Below are 24,828 nucleotides of genomic sequence, written 5' to 3'. Positions count from 1 at the left end.
CTATTGTGCATACTCTGTATACTGCCTAACTCTTCTTGAGGGAAGTCTGACTGCTCAGCCACAGCTACCAAGTGAATCTGTGTGGTACAGACTGCTACCAAGTGGGTTAACTGCCAAACACCTGTAGTCTTAAATCTTTTGCAGTGGTCCCAGAGGGAACTGCACAGGTTTCTGCCTAACAAGCCCTTGGTCCTGGTTGCATGCATTTGTCTTTCACCGTCTGCGGCAGTGTTCAGCCACCAGTTCCAAATATTGTATAAGAAAAACATTTGATTGTATATATTATACTTATTTGCTGACTACTTTAAAATTTAGGAGATTTAATCTATACTTCAGCATGAATTATATACCTTATGGGCTAACCTTGTATTGGTAATTGGGACAGGTGATAATAATGAGTTCATCAATTTCAAACAAGAAAATCAATTGTGGTTGAGGGAACTAAATATGGGAGTAGACTGGTCTCTTCCTCCTGATTAAGAGAGGTGAATAAGAAAGCTTTGATAGTGGACTGGTTATGTATGATATATGATATGATATGACATAAATAGCATGCCTACACACAAGTGTTCTGTGATGTTACCCAGTTGGAACAGAAGGTGTTATCCGTAGACCATGCCACAGCATGCCTATGGTCTGGCAGAGACACATAGATTTCTTCCCAGATCAAATTAACAGAAGGGATAATATCTTAATGCGTTTCAACATGTTATGGACCTGAGAGATAATGGGGGGGAGAAATCCCCTTAAGAGTGTGCAGGCAATGTAAAGAAGAAAATAAAATCAGACCAAAACACCAACGCACCTTGCCATGCACTGCAAGGTTTTGGATACTGTCTGTGTTTTTTTATTCAAGCAAATGTGTGGCAAAGAACATTTCTTGAAAAATGATTATTTGTGGTAAGGTATTTTAAGTGGTAAAAATATTACTGATTTTAAATGTATTAGGGTGTTGGTATAAAATAATAATTTTATTGAATGAGAAATGTTCATGATTTTTAAAGCTATGTATAGATATAGATATGAAAACAACAATTTGATATGGCATTACCCCACACATCCAAACTTGGGATCTTACAAGGGTCACCACAAGTCAAAAGATCCAACACAAATACCTACATCATACTGTAAAGTACCTCTTTTTATTATTATTATTACTATTATGGTATTTATTGAACTTGGACCTATCTTTGAGAAGCAACGTAGCGCTTTACATTAAGTATACAACAATACAGATACATAACGGAGCGCTTTACAGGGGTATACAACAATACAGATACATAACGGAGCGCTTTACATTAGGTATACAACAATATAGATACAGAACGGAGCGCTTTACAGGGGTATACAACAATACAGATACATAACGGAGCGCTTTACATTAGGTATACAACAATATAGATACAGAACGGAGCGCTTTACAGGGGTATACAACAGTACAGGTGCATAACTGAGTGCTTTTCAGAGGTAACAACATAACAGATATACAGCAGGGGTAGGATACAGAAGGGCACAGAGGAGGGGTATAGCTGTACCAGGTGTTTGGGAGGAGAGGGGAGGGTGGCGTCTAGTGTGTCAGGTGGCGCAATGGGTGACGTGATGGCCAAGCTGTTGAGAAGGAGAGACTCCTTGAAGAGGCAGGTCTTGAGTTCTTTTCTGAATTTTAAGAGCATGGGGGTGAGTCTGATGTTGATGGGGAGGAGGTTCCATAGTCAGGGGGCATAGTCAGAGATGGCTTGTTTTCTGGTTCTTTCCTCTTTGCAGCAGCGGATTTCAAGTCTGTGCGTGTCCTGGCTTCTGGTGGTGCGCTGTCCGCCATAGATGCTGAGTTTCTCCATGAGGCAGCTGGGTGACTTGAAGGTGACAACCTTATAGATGATGCAGCAAGACTTCAAGGTGATTTGTGCGTGCAGTGGGAGCCAGAGAAGGTCTATAATGGCCGGGGTGATGTGGTCTTATCTCCGTAGAGTTTGATAAGGCATGCGTCTGCATGTAGGACACTTCTCAGGGGCACAAGGCACAAGGGAGGACGACGGAAGAACTTCGAGGAGTGCATTGCCCTCAACCAGATGGGATAGGACCAGAGCCTTAACATTGGATCTAAAGCTGTCTGGAGGGAGGAAGGGCTTGACTTTCCGCAGGAGGGATAGCTGAGACCAAGCTGTCTGAGTTTTCCTAGCTATGTGTGTCTTGAAGGAGAAGTGATTGTTGATGTGGAACCCGAGGTACTCGGCACAGGAGGTGATCTTGGGTGTGAAGCCCTCAGAGTTCAAGGTTGATAGCCAGTTCTATATGTCTGGGTGTTCTATGTTGTTGGTGAGGAGTAGAAATTCGGTCTTGGAGGGGCTGAGCTTCAAGTATGCACTGGACATCCAAGACTGGATCAGCGGGAAGCAGGTTTTGAGCCTATGGATGTCCTGGATGGAGTTGATCTTAATGTACATCTGTGTGTCGTCGGCGTATTGGTAGATGTGGATGCTTTGTGTGGCTAGGAAAGCTTTGTTATCCATGTATCTTTCTGTATAAATAATAATATAGATTATACGGCATGAAATCTCATATTGGAAATATTCGAAATTTAATTTCACCATTATCACTATAGCCTTGAAAAAGCCTTTAGTCGCGAAACACGTGTTGGCTAAACTAGTGATTTCAAGGAATATTTAAACAGGTCAGCTTAGTGATGTGATGACCCATTTTGCAGTCTGAAGGCTAAATTGATGGGAGAACATGGTTCAACAGTGAATTGATACCCAACACAAAGCTGAGAAACAGTAATTGTTCCACCATGTAGATGCGCTGCTAGCTATCACAAAAGTGCAACTCCTTAAACAATAAAGTTGAAAGTCGCCAATGAAACAGGTCCTCAAAAGAGCTACTCAGAGAAGTCTCAAATATGTATTTGAATATTTAATTATGTCCATATTCAAAAGTCAGAGTTGTACGCCAACACGTGGCTCTGAAAAATGTCTGCTTCTAAGTGGATTCAGGTATAACAGCAGTCGTAATTCTGACGTCCTAGAAAATTAACTTGAAAGCAATAATGCTGATTCATCGTGGGGCAATTCGTTATGGGTATTCGATTGAATGACGCACATCCAGCCTCGAAATGGCAAAACCCAAATATACTTCCGTCTGCACTTGTCTAATTCTTACCGCAATATGGTCTTGCACTTTTGTGTTAGCTAGCAGCGCATCTACATGGTGGAACAATTACTGTTTCTTTTCTACGTGGAGTAGGTCTGAGGTGCCTACTTGTTTCATCAGAGTGCAGCAGCTAGTTTTGGTTGATTACAAAGTGGTTTTCATGCGAATTTACCTGATCAAGAGCTTCCTCTTCCTGGCACACCTCAGCCATACTGTGTTATTTTTTTTTTTCAACACAAAGTTGATGCACCTTTTACTAAATGTGGTGTTGATACAGATTTGGATACCAAATGTGGAGTTCATATTGACGACTTGATATATTATTCAGATCTAAATTATTGGTTTGAAACAACCAGTATTTGGCCCAACAGTGGATAGAACCACAAAAATGTTTTGACATTAACATTATAAATATTATAATCATCCAGACTATGAATATAATTGTATTAATTTAGAACATAAATATGGCACATTTTTTAATTGAATACAACACGAATGCATTACACTCAATGCAGAGTAGAGATATTTTTCATATACAATGTGGAGTGGATACTGACTTAACATTCAGGCAGTCGCCCAGCTACAACACAGAGAAACTCAGCATCTCCGGTAGACAGCGCATCACCAGAAGCCAGGATACGTGCAGACTTTAAATCCGCTGCTGCAAAAAGGAAAGGGCCAGAAAACAAGCCTTCTCCCCACGACTATGGAACCTCCTCCCCATCGGCATCATACCCGCCTCCACGCTCCTACAATTCAGAAATGAACTCAAGACCTAACGCTTCAAGGAGTCTCTCCTGCTCAACACCTAATTCATCACGTCACCCCTGCGCCGCCTGACTCGCGAGACGCTGTCCGCCTCTCTCCTCCCTGCCACCCTGTACAGATGTACAACTCCCCTGTACCCCTCTGTATCCTAGCCCCAGTTGTGTATCTGAATTGGTGTATACCTCTGTAAAGCGCTGCGTTGCTTCGCGAAGACAGGTATGCGCTCAAAACAAGAGCATAATAATAAAAGCAACCTGTGTGAATGGGTACAGGTGTGTACTTATGATCAATATATATATATTTGTTGCATTATATACATTTCCTTTCGCTACAACACCTCAAAATAGTTAGACTTCTTGAAATAAGTGAGAGGATTAAGATTCGGAGGTTGAGCGCATGAGTCTTGGAAGCTTTTTCTCATTGGTCATTGGTTGTTAGCTGGTTTGTGTGACTTATCCAAGAGCTCATACTCGTGCTAGACACACACTCCAACGACACATAGAACCAGTGGCGCAGCACTTGGCGTTCCAACTCCATTTATTTTCATGAAAAAGTAGATCAAGTTTATAGCGAGGGATGGTAAGGCACACCTAGACTTACCCACCCCCCAACCCCTCTCCACCTCCGCGAGGAATGATTTATTCCTTACAAGGGGGTTACAGTTAGGGTGCCAGCTCTGTGTAGAACCAATGCTACAGATCACCCGTAGCTTGACTCCTGCCAAAATAAAGCAGCTGTGGCCTTCTACCTACTAATTGGCCAGATCCTATTATTGGGGTAGGTTTGACGTAGCAGTTAAGGGACTGAGTGAGTCCAAAACAGGGCCACCGGAAGGGTCTGAAATGGGTATGATTAAGAGAGCAAAGCCAACGGAGCTCATTTGATCAATGTAGGCTACCGCAAGACCTTGGTCCCAGAATTAAGCTCGATGGGGGATGTTCAGGAATAACGTTCACACATAGGGTTTCATTGGAATGGCAGTGAATGCTGCAACAGTTTGCAGCGCAAGTGTAGGCAACAAACTGTAAACCAAGTCACAGGCAGGAGACAGCCCCGGCAAAAACAATCATGGAAAGCATGGGTAAAGCTGGAGACAACGTAGGCCTTGAAAACGACCACGAGGTCGAAACACGTGTCGGCTGTCCACAGCAGGAATAAATTGGATTTCTGCAATCATACCATTTGCTATTTTGATTATTGCAACAAATTGTGAGTACAACAAACTAATCGACACTGATACTTGATAACAGAGCGCGAGTCGCCTATTTCAGAATCATACCTACTTTTATCATATCAAAATCCTAGGTGGGTGGGTTTTGTGGAAGGGTTTACGAGTCAAACTTCAACTGAGGGTGGTCACTATACTGTCAAACCCATCAACAATATTATCTTTGACGATGGAAAGCAGGCAGACCTGCTGCGGGGTTTTCTTTTGCCATACAAGTCAGAATTTCCCAAATGCAAATCCACATCCGGTGCATTACAGCCTCCGCCTTTTGCAGCAATGATGAACTGCAGCTATTCACGTAACCTGCTTAAAAAAAACAAAATTCACTTTTTCAAATCCTTATCCCACCACGGAGGGCATTACCGCTTTGGCGGTTCTGCGTAATTAAAGAGTACGCTCACATTAATACAAACAAAGAGAATAAACCAGAAACATGTAAAGAGCGCACGCGAGGGTGTGCCGCGGCAGGTAGTAGCACAGCGCACCCTTTGCAGAGACATTAGTCACTGTCTAAGGCTCGTTCATTAGAGACTGGCAGAACCGGTCAAAACAAAATATAGTCCTAGGCTTTTTATCTCGATACATAGAGAGGTCTCGTTTGTTGTCAAAACAATCTACAAAAATACTAGTAATAACTGTAATTTAAACATAGGACAATAATACTTCCTTTTAGTTAAGTGTTGCTCACAATAGCTCTGTGGTGGTGTATTTGCCATTCATTGACATAGAGCTTTGTGACTAAATGTAGACTTCTAACCGCTTTAGTTGGTCATGGTCATTCTTATGCATTCTAAGTGGTACTGTTTATCAACCTCTGAAGGAGGCAGGATTGGAGCCCCGCCATTCCCCCTTGCCCCAACCAGATGGGCATCACACTCGGCATGACTGGGAGCGGGGGTGGGAGGGCTGGTGGCATTGGTCCTCCCTTCTGCGGTCAGTTGTGACAACTATTTTATAGAGGGCTGGGAGGATAAGATTACAAACAGATATCATCCAGACAAAACACAGAATTCTCCAGATATGCATTGACCCACTGAGCTTGCTTACTTTACGTGTCATTGTTTCACATGAATAGGTTCCAAGTGGTTCTTCAGTCCCAAAGAAGCATTTTCAGAGCTCACGTTTCTCAAGGCAGCCTGAATTCAACAGGCGACCGTTTCGTGCTCTGCACAAACACAGTCGCAATGTTTTCTAGGCGGACACATCGTGTGTCTGCATACAACAGCCAACCTGATAGTCTGTTCCGCAACATGAAAAGAAAACAGTAACGCCTTGGACAGCAGCACCCTAAGAGTAACTCACCTCTGGTGCCGAGCCTCGTCGCTTTGTTCAATATAGGTTCCCATGGCTCCTCAGCTCGACTTAGGAGTTTCTTTCTCCTGGATGCTGCTGAGTTTCTTAAAGAAATTCTAGATTAATGCTCATGTTCCCCGGCAGATGCAGTGACGGCTGTAATAGTCGGAGCACTTACAGGAGCTCATTATAAACAGGTTTTTCAGCCTTTGCATGTGGAGGCCTTTGCCTGCACACTAAACTCCTGCAAAGGGCCCTCTCCAGTTTGAGCATGCTGGGCCTTAGTGCCGGCGCACCGCCTGCTTTCCGCGGCACTTTCCCAGTTGTGGTGTAATGCAGATGTGATAGCCTACCTCTTAATTGGCCATCCCACTCTGATAGGGCCGGCCTTAGGGCAGGGCGGGCCAGGTGACCGCCCAGGGCGCCATGCCCCCCAGGGCGCCATTAGCCCCCTGCCACACCAGCTCTGGGGAATCTTTCAAGGGCTCCCCCAAGCTTGCGGAGTGAGAGAAGGCGCCACAGGTGCCCTTTTGTTATTAAATGCGCATACATTAGCATGAGTGTCCTATTCCAGTGATTTAACTCCCTACGAGGTGCCGGAGGGGGAGGTAGAACAAAAATGTAGCACATCCTGCCCCCCCATCCCTCTGCTGACCAGGAAGGGGCACCAATTTGCCCAGGGAGCTGCTACCAGTAAGGCCAGCCCTGCTGATAGTTCGGGGGTGGTTGTGTTCTTATGTTATGCTAGTGGGATTTATGCCGTGCACCACTGCCATTTACATGATCTCTAGGCGCTCTCGTGGATCTGAAAGAGAGGGGCGGTTTAGGTTAGTGGAGAGTGAGGGGAAATGCTAGATGGCTGTGCTGTTGCATGCTGAGTACCCAGAGCTTTGCGTGTGGCTCTGTTTCCAGGGGTCTGTGTCAAGAGCGTAGAGGCGTTTGTTTGCAGGTGGGAGAATCGTAAACGCTTTGCGTATTCGGAAATAGCCAAAGGCCAACGCTTATTCGGAAATAGCCAAAGGGCAACGCTTATTCGGAAATAGCCAAAGGCCATCGCTTATTCGGAAATAGCCAAAGGCCATCGCTTATTCGGAAATAGCCAAAGGCCATGGCTTATTCGGAAATAGCCAAAGGCCAACGCTTATTCGGAAATAGCCAAAGGCCATCGCTTATTCGGAAATAGCCAAAGGCCTAGTAATTGGAATATGAAAATGTCCAAGTATCAGAATTCTCAATTTTGGCCAAAATTCGCCCATATCGGAAGCTGAACTTTGATAGGTCCCTGGGAAGGTGCTTAGATTTCTCTGCATTTAAAAGAACAGGCGATTGAGGAAACCTCGGTTTGATTATCAATGTCACATGCATCCCCTTAATTGACGGCCACATGACGGGACGCCCAGTTGTTATAAATAATGAATACACACCTTATTCTGTGGAATGCCCTCCCATTGTCCTGTGCAATATGCTATAGCAATATTCGTTTACTCCACTTTAATCTGTGTATTACCTGCAGGGTTACCGAGAAGCCTCCCTGGACCATCATTTTGCAGATAATCTAGCAGATGCGGTAGCTGACCACTTAAGTTGCCATCCAAAGCTGATCGTTCTGGGAAATATAAGTAGTTGGGCACATGACTTAACCCGGCCTGCCCCTTACAATCTTTTTCACAACTTCAATCTCCTCAAACAACCCCACTTTGCATATGGTGCTACCCACCCTTATGGTCATACACTTGTCCTGTTTATCACCAACCCATCTTCCCATTCGGGCGGGAGGACACCCATTTCTATTAGCTTGGACTTATTATTTAGCTGATCCATTGGAGACTGCAAAGAATTGCTACCATTCTGTGAATAGCATTACACTCAGGAAAACAAAGAGAAGAGACTTAAGCAATTTCGATCTGTCCTTTATGGCCCCTGGTTATAGAGCAATCACAATTTAACTAAGGGGGATCTAAACAATCCAAAGGTTCGTGTGTACATTCTAAACAAATGTGACAAGCCATCTTATTTTTCTTATCGGGTAAACAAACAGAGAAGGAAACTTAAAATGGCACACCTTAATTTGTGGTTTACTTTTGAACTAATAACCAATAATGCATAAAACACTCATGAGAGCGAAAGTGCTGCACCTCCTCCTTAAAAAAGGAACTCAATTCCCTACACCCTCCACTTATAAATTATGTATTTTTAAAATGATCTTCTATAGAATAGTGCTGGAGGCATGTAATACGCCAAAAGCTCTCTTCAAGCTTCTGAAAGATTTAAGGAACCCAGAATCTATCTAAGCAGACACTGAATCTAGCGAACAGCACTGCAATGAGCTAGCGTCCATTTTCACAAATAACATTGCTACACTCGATTAGAGGTCTGGAACACAACCATTCCACAAGATTCAAATTTATATGGGCAGTTCCTCCTCAATTGCACTCTTTTAGATGCGAGTTTCCAAACCTTTTCCTACATACAGAAGCTGATCCCACTTCCAGCATTCTTGCCAGGAAAGTGTTTGGAGCCTCACTTGATCACCTTCTAGCTGAACAACTCAAGAAGTTAAATTCAGCAACCCACTCGTAGTAATGCACTTAGAAACATCTAGAACTGCTCTTTAAACCTGAGTCATGTCACATACACCTTTAAGTACTCTGTACATATCCTGCTGAAAAAACAATCTTTGGATCCCTAAAAGAAAAAAGAATTCGATCCAATTTGCAATGTGGCAAGATCCTAAAATCTGCAATAGTTACTAAATTCCAGTGTTACCTGAAAACTATTAATAGTCTGGACCCATTGCAGTCAGGTTTCCGACTGACTGTAGGGGATTTCTGCAAGTAACACAAGGAAGTGCTATGTGAAAAGGCCAAGCACTGGAAAGTGAAAGGCCTATCTGTCATTGCAAAAGGGAAGGTCGAATTGAAAAGCAGCCTTTTAATTCACAGTGGCAGAAGACATTCAAAAGGGCCCTTTCACATGAAAAGTAGGATTTTCAAACACTGACACGAAAATAGTTGTGCATGTGCGTTTGCAGCTTAAAGCAAGACATGAGAAAAATGTTCCCCAGCCAACATAAAGATGTTAATGTTAAAGGATATTTGTACCACACACGATCACCACCGGAGTGGTCCCCTGGCGCTCTGGCAGCTCTAAAAAAGGGAGCGGGAGGGGGAAGGGGGTGGTGAGTTAGTGGGAATAAGCTGGAAAAGTGCAAGAGAGCAGTGATGTGCTGTTGGCAGCCTCAGCCCGGTGGGTCCGTTGGCTGGGCTTGGGTGTTTTACGGTCAGTAGCCGTGTGCTGTTGTGCAAGTCTATGTGTGGTTTGTTTTGTTGTTGCAGTGTAGTGAAGTTTGTGTGGATTGCTGTGTTTTAGGTTTGTGGTTGTATTTGGTTAGAGTTTGAGAGGTGTATACAGAGGGATGAAATTGTTAGTAGATTGGTTAGTTGGTATTGCTGTTCTTGCAATTGTGTCTAGGTGTGATGCTTGCTATCATTCACTTATTCCATCCGATTGTGGCACTTGCTAATCTTCATTATTCTGTCTAGATGTGAGGCAGGCCAATGATAACGATTCCATCTAAGTGTGGCACATGCTAACATTCACATTTCTATCTGCATGCAATGCCAGCTAAAGTTAAGAGTTCCATCTGAGTGTGGTACATGCTAACATTCATAATCCTATCTAGATGCGACGGAAGCTAGAGTTAAGAATTCCATCTAAGTGTGGCACATGCTAACATCCGTAATCCTGTCCAGATGCAACGGAAGCTAGGGTTAAGAATTCCATCTAAGTGTCAGAAGAAAAACAAACAGTGTGTGGTGACAAGATGAAATGTATATCAGCTATATTCAATTAAAAAAATATATATGTATATTATGCTTCATATGCAAAATACCGGCAACAATTGAAAAGAAAAGGCCACTTGTTTCCATGGGTCACATGTAAAATTAATTGAGGCCCAAGGCAGACACTTTGGCTTGTTGTCAGGCAGACCTCACAAAGGATTCCCCAATTGCAAGCCTGGCTTTTGCATCCCAGCTTTTTACTACTGCAATTAAGTGTGGCCTGCCCTGAATGGTGTTGAAAACAAACTTTCTGCAGCCCTGCAGTCTCTGAAGGCTCATTTCAGTACAGAGCAAATGGCATAGCCAGTGCATGACTGGAATGTGGGAGGAGCTGCAATCAAGGCAAGCTGAACTAAGAAAATAGGAGTTTTTCAGATTGAAATGGTGGTCCACTTCAGATAACAGGATAGGATGCCAGATGTCAGCGGCCTTGTACCATCACATGGCCGGCCTAGCTCATTATCTTTAGTGGGGGATCTCACTGTAGCTTTTGCATCCCAAGAATGTATGATGGTCAGCCTACCAACTTCAAACAACAAAGAGGCTAATAAAACACAGTCCAGGAAGCACTGGTCACATGCTGGACAGGAAAGGCAAATGTCTTGGGGAAAGGGGAGTACAGATTTAAATAGACATGAAGATTCCACATTAGTTTAAAAGAACTATCTTAACTTATCTATTTTTCTCAGCAACTACAAGTAATACCGCATTCATACGTGTCATTTTTAACATTAATTCCATGAGATTTAGTTGAAATAAAATTCATCCACATGCAGCTTAGGTAATTGGCAAGCTAAAATGTGTTCCTGGCTGCTCTGAACATTTCCTGAATTTAAGAGTTGGCGAACTGATGAAGGGTAATATTAGGTATTTGGAGAGTACATTGCATGTTCATAACTGTTATGCTCTTTGTAGAAATGAAAATTGCCATACACCCTTGCAACATGGTGCTGCCCCGAATGCCATTTTATTGAATTCCCCATGACTGACAGAATATATATATATTAGGGCAGTTACTAGTAAATTATGACATTTTGCCACATAACTACTTTTTGTCCAAAACTTGACATAAAAAAGGGGGGATTTCAAATGGGCGTTGCCATATTTCTGCTCTGAGCCAATCTTTAGAACGAGGCTGACTTGGTGGGAGGCAGAAGGGTAACTGTCCAATCCTAGTTGCAATAATACTGGTAGGGCAGTGCCCAATATTGAAATCCTGATGGTGTCATCACTGGTATATAAAGTGGATGCACTATGAGAGAGGGGAGAACTGTTAAAATGGCCAACTGACAGCCACAAGGAGACACCAAAGGAGAATTGCTAAAATTGAATCTGGGTGGAGCTGTCTATTGCTGCGGAGGCCTAAAAGCAGACTGGGCCCTATGGTGAAGAGCTGGGGACCATCCATGAGAGCGGTGCGACCAAACCCCTGCCCTGTCATCAAAGAGGGTCCTGAAATGCAGCTGGCTTTCCTGAACTTTAAACAGAGGTTTTCACTGTAAGTAGAATTGAGACAATTGAAACCAAATGGTGGAGGAATCTGTGTGCCTTATATCCTTTCCCTTTATAGTGGGTGGGGGGCAAAACTGTGTAGATCCTTAGCCTATTTATCTTAAAATATTTTTATTTAATGAATTCCCCTTGGCAGAACACCATAGGGTGATTTTTGTTAAAATTCTCAATTAACAAAGCTCATTCCCAGTGTGTGCTGAAAACTATAGACTGAATGTAATTGGGTAACCCTATTTGTGCTGTGAAACAGACTTCTTTAAGGAAGAGGGGTGTCCTGGTCCCAAAACTAAAATCCAATTTTTCTGTCCAGCTTCCCCAACACAGACCTTTAAGTGGAGCAGGGTCTGAACTCCAAAATTCCTAAATCATTCAAACGTTTCTGTCAGACTTCCCTAACACAGACAAAAGGAGGGGGGTCTGAAAAACAAACTGCTAAATCACATTGTGTTTATTTTAAAGCAAATGTGTGGGTGGAATAATCATTGCTCGATGCATCTGTATAAATCTGTAAACCAAACTGCTAGCCTTTTAAGCACGCAGGAAAATCCAAATTGCACATGTAAATTGATTTTGTTCATTGTCCAGTGTTGCTTATTCCTTGAAGTGAAATATGTACAAAGTAAAGTATTGTGATTTGAGTTTTCCAAACAAGCTTGTGTGATTTTTTAAGTTAAAAAAAGCTTAATTGTGAGCCACAAAGGAGGCGACGTGTGTCGTTTTAGTGTGATCTCCATTACCTATCATTCAAATAAATACAAATATATTTCCTGTAAACCGGCCTGGTTCTTGGCTCAACTACAGCACAAGGGGAGAGATCTAGTGGCATTATATAAGTCTGATATAGGGCTGCACAGAGAATCCGTTTAACAGTTTGTGGAGTGGCACCTTGATTCCCCATGTTGATGGTGGTCTTTCAATAAACTGTTACAGATGGGGCAGAATCCATTTTTTTTATTGAAGCCCTGGATCATCTGAGCTCCACCACTGACAAAGGTGAAGCTGCAAAACTGGTGGTCATGAGACCTCTTAGTGGCGTTCAACATGGTTAGTCACTCGTCTGACAGACAGTATCAAGGCCACTGAAATGTTTTGCCTCCTACTGGTTAATTCCATCATAAAGGATTAGTTTATACCCTATGTCTCTCAACCCACATTAGTCAAATGTGGAGGGACTCAGGGATCAGCCTTTTCTCCTATATTGTTTAATGTATATTATAGACCGATGATACTGCTGGACAGAACCTTTGTGTTTAAAATCTACAATTATGTAGACAATCCCAAAATCATTCAACTGACTAAGCCTCGACTAATTTTGAAAACCTTATTTTTGCCTTTCATATATCGATGTGCAGATATGTTCCCAAGCAAACTCCAACAATAACTGAGATAATGTTCGGGTCTCTCCAGTCCCCGACTGCAACTATTTTTGGCCAAGTTCTTTGGGTAAAAGTCCATCACCATCTTCATCGGAAAAAATGTGGGTGCTATTATCGATAGCAACCTTACTTTAGTTATTCACATTTTCCAGTAGAGCAAGATGGTTTTCTTCCATTTTATACTGCTCAAAAACTATTTAATTATGTAGCCTTATCTTCTCATGTTAAAACAGCATTTGCATTAATTCAATCTCCGTCTTACTACGCCCATGAAATTTCCTTTAAGTTGTCTCATTATCTACTCAAAAGACTTCAAATTTCACAGAGTTCAGCTGCTCACCTCCAATTTAACTGTCCAAACTCCACTTAGATCTCTTGCTTTGAGGGAGATGCACTGGCTCCTGGTCGAAAAATGGACCACATTTAAGACTGAATGCATAGTTTGTTGAGCTGGTTTCAACATTGGTCACATATTTATAAGGACCTGCCTTAAGAACCCCCTTACATGATGTCTTCACTCCTCGAGCATTAGAGGATTTTTTTCCCACCCCTGAATTCGATGGAGCAGAATAGATGTCAGAGCATTTTATACCATCACCCCTTCACTTTGGAATGCATTTAATTAAAAACGCATTTGTTTCAAGCATAATAGGCCTACAGCGGGAGGGTAGCTAGTTCTATGCCAAGATGCACTAAAGGTATACTTGTGCTCTGCAAGTATACCAAAAGTAACATAACATGGCCGATGAGCAATGTTGCAATTTATTACACGGTCACACTCAACTCAGGGAGTTCCTTTCCCCCCAATGAATGTGGTGCACAATAAAGCACTATTCGTTTTTTTAATGTTCAGTTTTGTAAAGCCTCTAACCCGTCTCACACCCAACACCAACAAATACCCAGTGCCACAATGGACTAGGAACCAGGCTGGTGTGTAGTAAGAATATAGATTTATTAATTTGTTTAAACCAAATTTGATAAATAGACCAAGATCAGCCATCAATGCTGTGGCAACAAAAAAAAAAAGACTTCTGTAATGGCAGCAACACAGAGATAATACTGAGAAATGCAGCCACAATTTCCCGCAGCTTTCTTTTCAAATCACCCACAAATACAGAAGAAGAACAATTCAAGACACAGATTGATTGCTGATTTTGTTATAATACTTTTCTCCCAGCAACCCCTATGGGAATAAAGGGGCAATTTCGTTTTGCACCCTGCCCACTTGAAAACAGGGTTTGGAACTCATTCTTTTGGCAAATCTTTATGTCTATACCGGCTCAAAACACACTGGGAAGAGCTTGTTAGGTTCGAATGCCAACAAAACACATCCCATGATTTCTTTAGGGGAATTAATTGATTTACTTGAATTAAATAGGCTAAGGATCTACACAGACAAAACAGGATATTTTGCTATGGGGGAAAAACTAAAACAATGCTTGAAAATGCAGGGCCTACATAAACTATGGCTTTGGGGATAGTTTTACTTATAGAAGAGGCCTTATAGCAGGGCACCTCTGGGACAGCAAGGGTGTCAGTCCAGGATAGTCTCCTCTAGCTCCTCCAAGTTGTCCCAGTTAGCTTCTATGTCTCCTGGTCCCTTTTTTACAATGCAAGATTTGGGGCCTCTCTGATTGGGCGTTTCTCGCAAGAGTTTAGCATCAGGTTAGCTCCCGGAATAAGTGAAAATGCCCAGATCTCATGCAAACTTGTGATGATTCTGGCAAAAGGGATTTGTTGGTTTTCTATTCCCATCTCCCACCTGTGTGATAATAAGGCAAGGAGATGAGGGGTGTGAGTTAGAAAAGATGTGGAGGAGAAAGCTTCATCATCCCAAACTGACATGTGGCCTAAGCATTTTTAAAACTCTGAAAATCTATCAACATGGCAAGTACCCTAATTTTTTAAATCTTTCCATGTATGGATTGATTTTTTAAGAACTACATTTTAAGGCAAATCGGATGATGCTAATCTAAAGTCGACACACCCTTCCTATGCAGAGATATGGGTTTTCTTCATTTACGCATGAGCCGTATCAGTGAAAAGTATGCCACTTCACAGTTCCAATGTTAATTTTGTCCTTTACAATCACACCAACTTTCAAATCTCTCAGAATCAAGGGAAGACCCTAATCAAAATTTCATTAATAACTTCAGTTATGTTTATCACACAAAAATCGTTTTAGTATGGTTCAAAGGGGGTTACTGTCACCTTTTATAAAGGTCTGGAATGACCGTTGTGGCATATATGGCGCCCCTTGTATGCAATATGTATTTTTCTATTAACTAAACTCCAGTATTTTTATTTATTTGCTTTCAGTTTCATTTCTCCTTGAGCATGTAATCAGCCAGAGGCTGGCTCATGTTTATCTTCGCCTCTCCCTTCATGGCCTGTAATGGCCCTTGCTGCAACTCTAATGGACATTTTATGGGAATTGTGACCTCAGGGTCACTTCTGCATAAAGTATAGGCATGGCCTTATCTGTTTCCACCGTGGTTTAAATCTAGGTAGTGTATTTCTTTCTATATTTTTAAGCAATGGCCCTGATTGATGGTTGACAACCAGACCTCCCTCTCCAGGATCAGCAGAGGAAAGGTCTTGGAGGTTAAGCTTCATCTTAGGAGTAAAATGTAAGCAATGGCTTTTAAACTCACACACAATACATTTTTCAAGGCACTTGGGCCTTATATCCATGTGTAATGTACTTCTTTAATCTCACAGTTGCAAAATACATGAATATCACTTCTGAATTATCCATATGTCATGGGCAGTTATATGAGAAAACTGTGTTCAAACTCTGAAAGTGAGGTGACCACTTCTCTTAGCATACTGTCATTTGGATGAGGAAAAAGGAAGTTATTTTATTTCATATAATTGCAATGAGCTTGGTTTCACTTGAGATGAATGGAGCACAATCCGGTATTACTGTATGTACTGCCATCTGTCTCTTTAAGTAAAAGTACACCTCTCAATGGATTTAGTAAAATTGCATTGTCAGCCACATGTCTCTTTTTCTTGCTGAAATGCATTGCGCATATCTTTGCCCTTTTGAGATCCAAGCCCAACTTCTTTCCTTTGAGATTTAGGCCTGTTTTTGCTTCAATAGGCCTCATGTCTGACATCACCATTTCTGTGCTGGCCTTTTACTTCAATGTGACATCCCAAATCACTCTGGCCTCTTTATTTCTGGCATTCAGTGGCTATATTTCACCCCACAGGTCTCCCCTCCCAGCTCTTTGATTCCAGTGAGACAGAGAGAAGAGCAAGTAGAGAGTGGGGTTTCCATTTCCTTGTGGCCTGGGTTCATTCCAGGAAACTCTGTTAAAGCAAATCCGCTCTTTTCCCCATCCTGAGGGAGTGGCGCTCTGGTCTGCACACAAATCTTTCCTGATTTTGGGTTTTTCGTCCTGGACCCCTCCCTTTCTGGTAGCTCCACCTCTGGCCTGTAGAGGCAAGGAATTATTTAATCTGACGAGAATAAAAGAGAGGTTAAGTAGTTCATACATTACAATTTCCCCGGTATAATCAACATGCAAATTGACAACAAAACAACAAGTTACACATTACTTTTCACTTGACGTACACAATTGCAGAAATGATCATTGCTTTTGGTACTTTCCTGATAAGCAAAAGTTGTTTTCCTCCCTGTAAATGTGTGATTGTCTCTATCTGGGTTCTCGTTCTTTACTTTTATTATTCAGATAGTTCCTAGGCTCTACCCTCAGTGGGTTCTTCAATCAGTCGCAAGTTCTGTCTGGGATGACAGCTTTTCAACTGATTGATATGAACCCATTTCTCTTACGTCTGTTCTCCTTTATGGATGCAGATTTTATAGCCGACAGGTGAGATTTTGTCTACAATTTAAAAAGCATTGCGCCAAGAGGTGAGGAGCTTCCGCTCTTTGGTTAGGTTCCTTTGGAAATTGTACAGGTAGACCCCTTCTGCTACTTCGTACTCTTTCTTGGTAGTCTTTAAGTCGTAATGTGTTTTCATCCCATCAGCCGACTTTTCTAAGTTTTGCTAAGCGTAAGCAAAAGTGTGCTGAAGGTGTTTTCGTAAATTTTTGATATACTCATGGGTTGTGGACACGTTGATCAGGGTCTGCTCTAAAGTTCTGTAGAACAGATGCTGAGGTAGCACCATTTTTTGTCCTATCATGAGCTCAAATGGAGACTTTTTTCACAGAAGATGGTGTAGACCTGATGGCCGTCAGGACAAGCAGTAATCGGATGTCCCAACTAGGTCCAGAGTCTGCCACAAACTTCTTCAAGATACCCACAATCATTTTATTGTACCTCTCAACTCCCCCGCATGAGGCTCGGTGGTAGGCAATGTGGAGTTTTCTCTTTGCCACTAATATCTCCCACATCTTTGTCATCACTGCACTGGTAAAATGACTTTCTCGGTCCGACTCAGTACTTTGGTCAGGTCACAACAAAAGAATATGTGATTGGTCATTAGGGCGGCAGCTGTTTCCGCCTTGCAATTTAGGGCCAGAAGACATTCCACCCACTTGGTAAACAAGCATGGCACAGTCAATATGTACTTGTTTCCTCTAGAGGAGCAAATCACTTGCCCGATGAAATCGACTTGCAAATCCGACCAGGGCAGTGTCATTCCCCTTTTCTGTAGGGGAGCTGTGTGTGAGAGAACTTGGCTGAAACTAAGCACACATAAGACACCCCTTTAAGTATAGGTCAAGGTCTTGACCCATGTGTGGCCAGTATGCGACCTCTCGCAAGATTTCTAAGGTTTTATGAAACCCCCTATGACTGGCAGTGGTCATGTCATGGGCGTGACTTAACATCAAGCATTGGAATGAGGTAGGTACCACCAACTGGTCACATCCAGATATGGATCTCTGTACCAACAACCTGTATTGGATTCGGAACATTTTGGAAAACTTCATCAGCACCTGCAGATCCTCTTGTATTTTGTATTTGTATTTGAATTTGGTTTATTTGTATTACGCACCTGGCCCAGGGGCATCTGGGCGCATTTCTTACAAAGTTGCTGATAAATAATACAGAGCATCATAATACAGATAAATATAAATGAGTATAAGTACATATTTTGCAGGCTATTTACAGGCAATTACAGTGTAATAAATTACAGGAAAGAGTAGACAAAGGAATTGGTATGCAGAAGTATATACAGGCGTTTCGACAATCTATACATCAAGCTGAGGAGGGGGCTATCTCCTGTTCAGTGAGCCAAAGTTTGGCTTTATTCTTGAAGGCAAGGTAAGGGAATTCAGTTCTGAGTGTGTTAGGAAGTGAGTTCCAAAGTTTGTAGCCTAGCACTGGGAAGCAGGACCGCCCCAGCGGTCTGCAGTTTGAATCTGGGTATGGCCAATGAGTGGGCTTGTGCCGATCTGAGTGGTCGGGTGGCCGTGTGGATAGAAAAGTGGTTGGCAAGGTACTCAGGAGCTTGGTTCGCTAAGCATTTGTGAGTGAGTGCAAGGGTTTTTAGCGAGATTCTCCGTGCAACCGTGAGCCAATGGAGATTCTGTCTTGTGTTGGAGATGTGAGATTTTTTAGGAATATTAAGGGCTGCTCTGATAGCATTGTTCTGTGTTACTTGTAGCTTATTGATATTTTATTTTTGAGGCTGGTCCGTAAGTAGAGGGCATTGCAATAATACATTTTGGTCATAATTAGCGTTCTTGCGAGGATTGTGCAGTTTAGGGTTGTTGAGGAACGGCCTGCAAGCTGTTAGGAGTTTGCATGTTTATGCCGATGCTGAGGCCATCACATTGACTTGCTTCATCAGAGAGAGGGTTGAGTCAAGGTAAAAACCGAGGGTTTTGGTGTTGTTAGACACTTTGATGCTGTTCCCATCGATGTTGAAAGATTTAAAGGCGGGGTCCAATTTATTGAGTTTTAGTTGAGACCCTAAGAAGAGTAGCTCAGTCTTGTCATCGTTTAAGCAAAGACCGTGATGTGATATCCAGGCTTGGATGACTGACTAGACGTTGCTAAGAGCTTTGGAATCTGTTTCATGGTCTTCAGGGATGGGGATGAGTATCTGGTGTCATCCGCGTAATTAGTATAGGTGACACCCAGATAGTTGAGAATATCAAATAGTGGTTTTGTGAACACATTATACAATTTGGGGGAAACACAAGATCCTTGCGGGACATCGCATGTGACTGGTAATGGCTCGGCAGACGCAGATGGGGAGAATACCTGCATGGTTCTGTTTGCTAGAAAGGAGTTGATCCAGGATGTTGCTTCATCTGAGAAGTGGGCGGCTGTTTTTAGATGATGGCAGAGAATTTGATGGTTAACCAGGTCAAAGGCTGCGGAGAGCCTTTCCCGATATAATAAGATTCTGTTTTCAATATGTTGATATCATTTCCCAATAATCAGGTCCTCTTTTTGTGCCGTAATCAAATCAGCATCTGGTGTTTCTTTACTCCACTGGGCAGCTGAGAGTTCATTTTGGGCATGTTTTTGGGACCCGGTGACAGCAGCGACCTGGATTTCCTCCAACAGGAATTCAGTTTCTTTGAGATCCCTGCGGATGGCTTCGGTTTTGGCCAACTTGTCAGCCAAGCCATTTCCAATTTTGTCTGTTCCCTCTATTTTGGAGCGACCTCTGATCTTTTTCCAATAGATGGTCATCTCATTAGAGGTGACAAGATTTCCCATGCTTGAGCGGTTTGTTATTCGCACACAGCATGCCTCAATTTTTCCAATTAATCAGGTGCTCCACTAACCGATTCCTGACATAATCTGAATCAGTGATTATGACCAGTTCTTTGAGTTGCTGTTGCACGGCACTGAGGATGGCTTGATGTACGGTCATCAACTCTGCCACCTGACTACTTCGGGGACCTATTTTGTACCCAGCCAAGGGCTCTGCAGCATCATTCACCCAGGCATTCTGAATGCCAGTCACTAGTTCATTTACCCTGTGATTATCAACATGGTAGGAGCACTCATCCACATAAACTGTGGGTATCCCCTGGCACGTGTCTTCCTCATAGACTTTGTGCAGAGAAGTAAGGTATGCCTCCATATTGTCTTTGGTCTTTAGACTTTCCTCCTCGAGACACTTCTCTTGAGCACAGTCATGTAAGTCAGCCAAACCGTGTGCTAGAGGAGTTGTCTTGTTTTGGCCATATCTGGGCCAGATATTCCACAGGAAAGCCTTGCATGGACAGAATCCAGGAAGTAATTCTGGAATTACTCACGTTCCCTGTTCGGGTTCTGTCACTTTGAAGATATTGCAAGGGCTGGTGAGGAGTCTCGACTATGATGTGCTCCCCCTGGATGAACGGGCTGTAATTTTTCAATGCCCACACCATTGCCAGGAGTGCCTTTTGGCAATCATTGAATGTTTCCTCCACCGAGGACTAAGTCTTGCTCACAGATGGGATTACTTTATTGACCTTGTCGTGCTTTTGGTATAATAATGCTGTTAAACAAGTATTTGAGAACCCTGTCTCCAAGAAGAATTCCTTGTTCTTTGTGGGGTAAGCCAAACAAGGCACTTGAGAAAGGCTTCTCTTTAGTTTCACTGCCTCGGACAGTTCTGGACCCCACTACCACTTGACCCTGGCCTTTGATAAATGGACCAAGGGTTATGTAACCTCTGCGTAGTGTTCAATGAACTTTCTACTATAATTAGAGTCCAAGAAGGCTTCTTAGTTCACACAGAGTAGTAGGGTCTTTCAATTTCAATAAGGCTTCCACCTTTTTTGCCTGGGGACGGAGACCCTCAGGGGTAATCTCATGCCCTAAGATGTTCACGCGGGTCTTACACCACTGTGCCTTCTGAAAGGACAGTTTTGCTCTGGATTTCTGCAACTGCGTCAGAACATAGCATATTTCAGCTATATGGCCCTCCACAGTTGAGCTCTTGATTAAGACATCTACATAGGCTAGGTTTCCCCTTCCACCTAAGTCAGGCATGGCCTCATGTAGGAAGATATTAAATTTGTTGCCAGAGTTTACATATCCAAACGTGGCTCGGGTCCACGTGTACGGATACCCCCTGAAGGTAAAGGCAAGCTTGTACTGGGCCTCCCTACTCACGGGTACTGTCTAGTAACCATTGGTCAGGTCAATGGTGGTATACACCTTTGGCCCTTGGATCTAGGCCAGTCCTTGATCGATGTAGGCAAGGGGCCATCTTGATATCTAGTCCCACTTATTTAACTCCTTGAGGTCTGCGCAAAGTCTCCATTGGCCATTGGGCTTGAGTATCCCCAGTACCGGGTTGTTAAAGGTACTGTGGGCTGGGCGAATTATCCCACAGGAGTCTATGTTTTTAATGATCTCCGTGAGTGACTAAGACGCGAGAGGCAATAGGTAATGCTTCACACATATGGGAGCCATCTCGGGGTCCGTAGGTATGGAGGTTGAATGTATCTGTGTGCTTTCAGTCGTACAAATCCACAGCAAAGATATCCTGAAAATTCCAAAACACCTGTTTCAGCTTCTGCTTTTGCTTCTTAGTCACACAGGCATCGGCAAGATGGATTCGTTCTTCAACCATCTGCTCAAAGCCTGGAAAGACCTCAGGTTTTGCAATGTCAAGAGTATCCTCCAGTTGGGTGGAGAGATCTCTTGTTATGGTGCTGGCCTGGACATGAGTTTTCAAGGATGTGAGGTAGTCACTGTTGACTTGAAATACCACCTCATCCTTCCTGATGTCACAGGTCACCTATTCCCCACCATAAGGGCAGGAGCAGTAGACCAAGAAATTCCTCCCTTGCTGAGTGAAAATCTTTTCTGGAGGGATATCGTTGTCAAAATTGTAATGGTCATTTGGAAATGGTCTGATGATCTCATTACCTAAGTCAATAGAATAATGTTGGGCATGAACCACCATTCCAATAAAGGTATCTGCGCCCAAAGGGATACTTCTAGGGTCGCTGTTATCCACCAATATTCGAATGGTGTCATATTCTGGCTCATCTTGGGGTGTCAGATGTAAATACAAACCTTGCTGTTGGAGATCATTGAAATTTATATATGCATCCTTGTTTTTGAGGTTCTGTCCTCAGTTAATTTTTAGGGGAATTGTAAATTGTTACACCTGTCCTGGGATGGTAACCCTTTTCTCCCATTTGAACTTCAATCTCATACAGCAGCAACTGAGCTGCCCTAAATGCTTTCTCAGTGTTGTCAAAGCCCATGGGGTTACCCCCCAGTCGGGACCAGGCTTTGTAATTAAGTATAAATTAATTGCAAATCGATTGGGAATGTCACTGCCTAAGTAAAAGGTGGAATGTACATCGCTCACAACCCAACAATTATGTTCTATGCTTTTGTCGGCAATGGACATTTTTAGCATGCCCTTGCTAGGCAGGAGATGTTTGGAATTTGGAGTTTGCAGGACCATTTCTCACTTATCAATCAACTTAAATGTGGGAATGGTCTGATCTTTTGGGAGTTTCCTGAATAATGCTTCGATGATTAAGCTTTTTCCATTATTCAGGCATTCTCTGGCGAGAACATCCCCCTCCATATCCCCCCTATTTACCTGAATGGGGAAAAACAGCTGTTCACCCTTTATCTGAATGTCGGTCAAACTTTGAGCTGGTTTTTCATCATCGTTTATCATGGGATTCAGGTTTTCTTCAGATTGTGGATTGGTATAACAGTATTTCCTTCCAGTGTGGAATGCCACTTAAAACTGGGAGGAAGGTTGATTTTCAAAACTGGAGAAGGGTTCCCACCACCTGTTTGCTCTCCTACAGAGATGGCAGTGATGTCTGGGACTTGATTGTTCCTAAAGTGGAATTCTATTTGGTCGGAAGGTTGTTCAATCATCTGGCATGTGCCATTTAAACTCATAATTTGTACTTTGTTTTAATTTGATTGGCCGGTTATTCTGAGTCCAGAGGACCTTGTTCAAAAAGTCAATCAGGGGTGATAACCTCCGAAGGAGGTCATTCCCCAGTAGACAAGGTGTGCCCTCTTGAGTGATGACTATCACTGGGTGTTTCACCCTATTTCGCCCAATTTTGATCTCCAGATCCTCAGTCCCTTCGATGGAAATATCATTCCCATCGAAGTTTTGGAGTTGTCCAAGAAGAGGTGTGAGGGGAATTTGGTGACTCCCCTTTCTGAATTAATTTGGTCAAAGGCCTTTTTGGACAGGTGGGTAGCTTGGGATCCAGTATCCACCAGCACAGATAATGCACATTGACCCTGTAACTTGAAGGAGGCATAAAGTCTTCCTTCTCTCTCTACAAGGGGACAAAGAAAATGTGCATTTTGTGTCATTATTTTATATTGAACTCTGACACTGTGTGATCTTTGACAGTTTTCTGTGTCGGATTCCGGTAATCTGTAAAGAAGATTTTGCACCCTGATATCTGTGGGATTGGGAAGTCTCCTTTTCCCCCTGATTCTTTGCTGCCTCCCTTTTCCTGGAGACAGTTGCCCGAACCTGTTTGGGGGGAAAGATCCCTCATTGCTTTCAGGGTCATCTGGGTGACATTGTTGTGGTTTAAGAATTGGTTGCTGTGGGTTAGTCCCCATACTTACCCAGTCTAAGTTAGGGTCTTCTGGGACCCATTGTACCTTGGGAGGGATCTCTTCATCACTGAAAGAGAAGATTTTCTTCCCTGAATCAACTAGGGATTTTTCCCCTTAGACTAGCATGATGCAGACCTTCCTCCGCAAAGTGGGTTCTCTTTTGCTCGTAATTTCTCCTTCTTGCCCTCTGTTCCCTAGATTCCAGCTTTTCAGGGGTAGACAATTTGTGTTCAGGTTTAGAGGTTTCCAGGGGTTTTGTTCTAGTGAGAAAGGAAGATTCCTCTAGGGCTTCGCATCTCCCTTCCCCCATGCCCTCTCCTCTGGAACCTGTTGGTTGTCAGAGGTTTCTTCCCGTCATTGCTCCGGGGCACCAGACCAAGGTGTCGAGATGTTCTGGGCAGCAATTTCCATTTGAGGGCCCTGCTGAGCATTCAACATGTGACTCAGGTCTTGTGTTAAATGTTGGACCTGGCGATCCAGTTCAGACATCCTTTCTGGTTGGTAGAGGGGGGGTCTGGATTCAACCCTTTGCTGCTTCCGGAAAGGGTAGCTGTCCCTTCTCTCAGAGTAGCTTGGATATTGAGAGTTTCCCTGAGAACCCTCCATTGTTGGTCTCCCTTCTCCCTGATTTGGGAATCTATTGTCCTGAAAGCAGGAAGAGAGAGGATTGTGCTAGAAATTGGGGTTTGAAGGGTATCTGGGAAAGAAACTTAGGTTGGGGGGGTGGAGTATTTCTTCCCTCTGAGGGAAGTTTTGAGGGAGGTTACCTGGGGCAGTACTTTCCCAATTGGACACCCCCCTGTGCTGGGGAGTCCATACATACCCCAAGATGGGTCTGCTACCCTTGTATCTAGAACTGATATAGGTGGCAGGGCCAGATGGAGCGTCAGCCTAATACCCGATTGGGTTGGATCAGAGGGTCTTCTCTGCTGCTTATTCTGCTTATTAGCATTAGCAGGAAAAGTATTTTTAGGCATCCCCCCATTTCCAAGTCCAAGCTGGGGGTATTTTTCACCTCTGCCACCTTGGCAGCAGCGGGTGTGGTTGACGGTTTGGGGTTTTTAGGGTTATTTTTGTTTTCAGAGGGCTTTTGTACTTCATAAATCCAGGTGGCCTGTTCCATCACCCAATCCAGGGTCCTACGCTCATGGAAGTCCCTTACCAGT

The 24,828-nt window shown here is 43.2% G+C and overlaps 1 protein-coding gene across 1 annotated transcript in view; it reads right to left on the bottom strand.

Annotated features, from left to right (window-relative positions):
- BNIPL (BCL2 interacting protein like) overlaps positions 1-6,610 on the bottom strand; it is a 337,025-nt gene extending 330,415 nt beyond the window's left edge. Inside the window, exon 1 of the mRNA XM_069649767.1 lies at positions 6,446-6,610. Within this exon, the coding sequence (XP_069505868.1) occupies positions 6,446-6,489 (44 nt within the window). The 5' untranslated portion in view covers positions 6,490-6,610. The remainder of the gene's footprint in view (positions 1-6,445) is intronic.
- Positions 6,611-24,828: the final 18,218 nt, after the last annotated feature.

This window comes from Ambystoma mexicanum, chromosome 1p (genome assembly GCF_040938575.1).
Source record: "Ambystoma mexicanum isolate Mex_15411 chromosome 1p, UKY_AmexF1_1, whole genome shotgun sequence".
Lineage (NCBI taxonomy): Eukaryota > Metazoa > Chordata > Amphibia > Caudata > Ambystomatidae > Ambystoma > Ambystoma mexicanum.
Note: the sequence above shows the minus strand (reverse complement) of the source record. Positions and strands in the feature narration are given on the sequence as shown.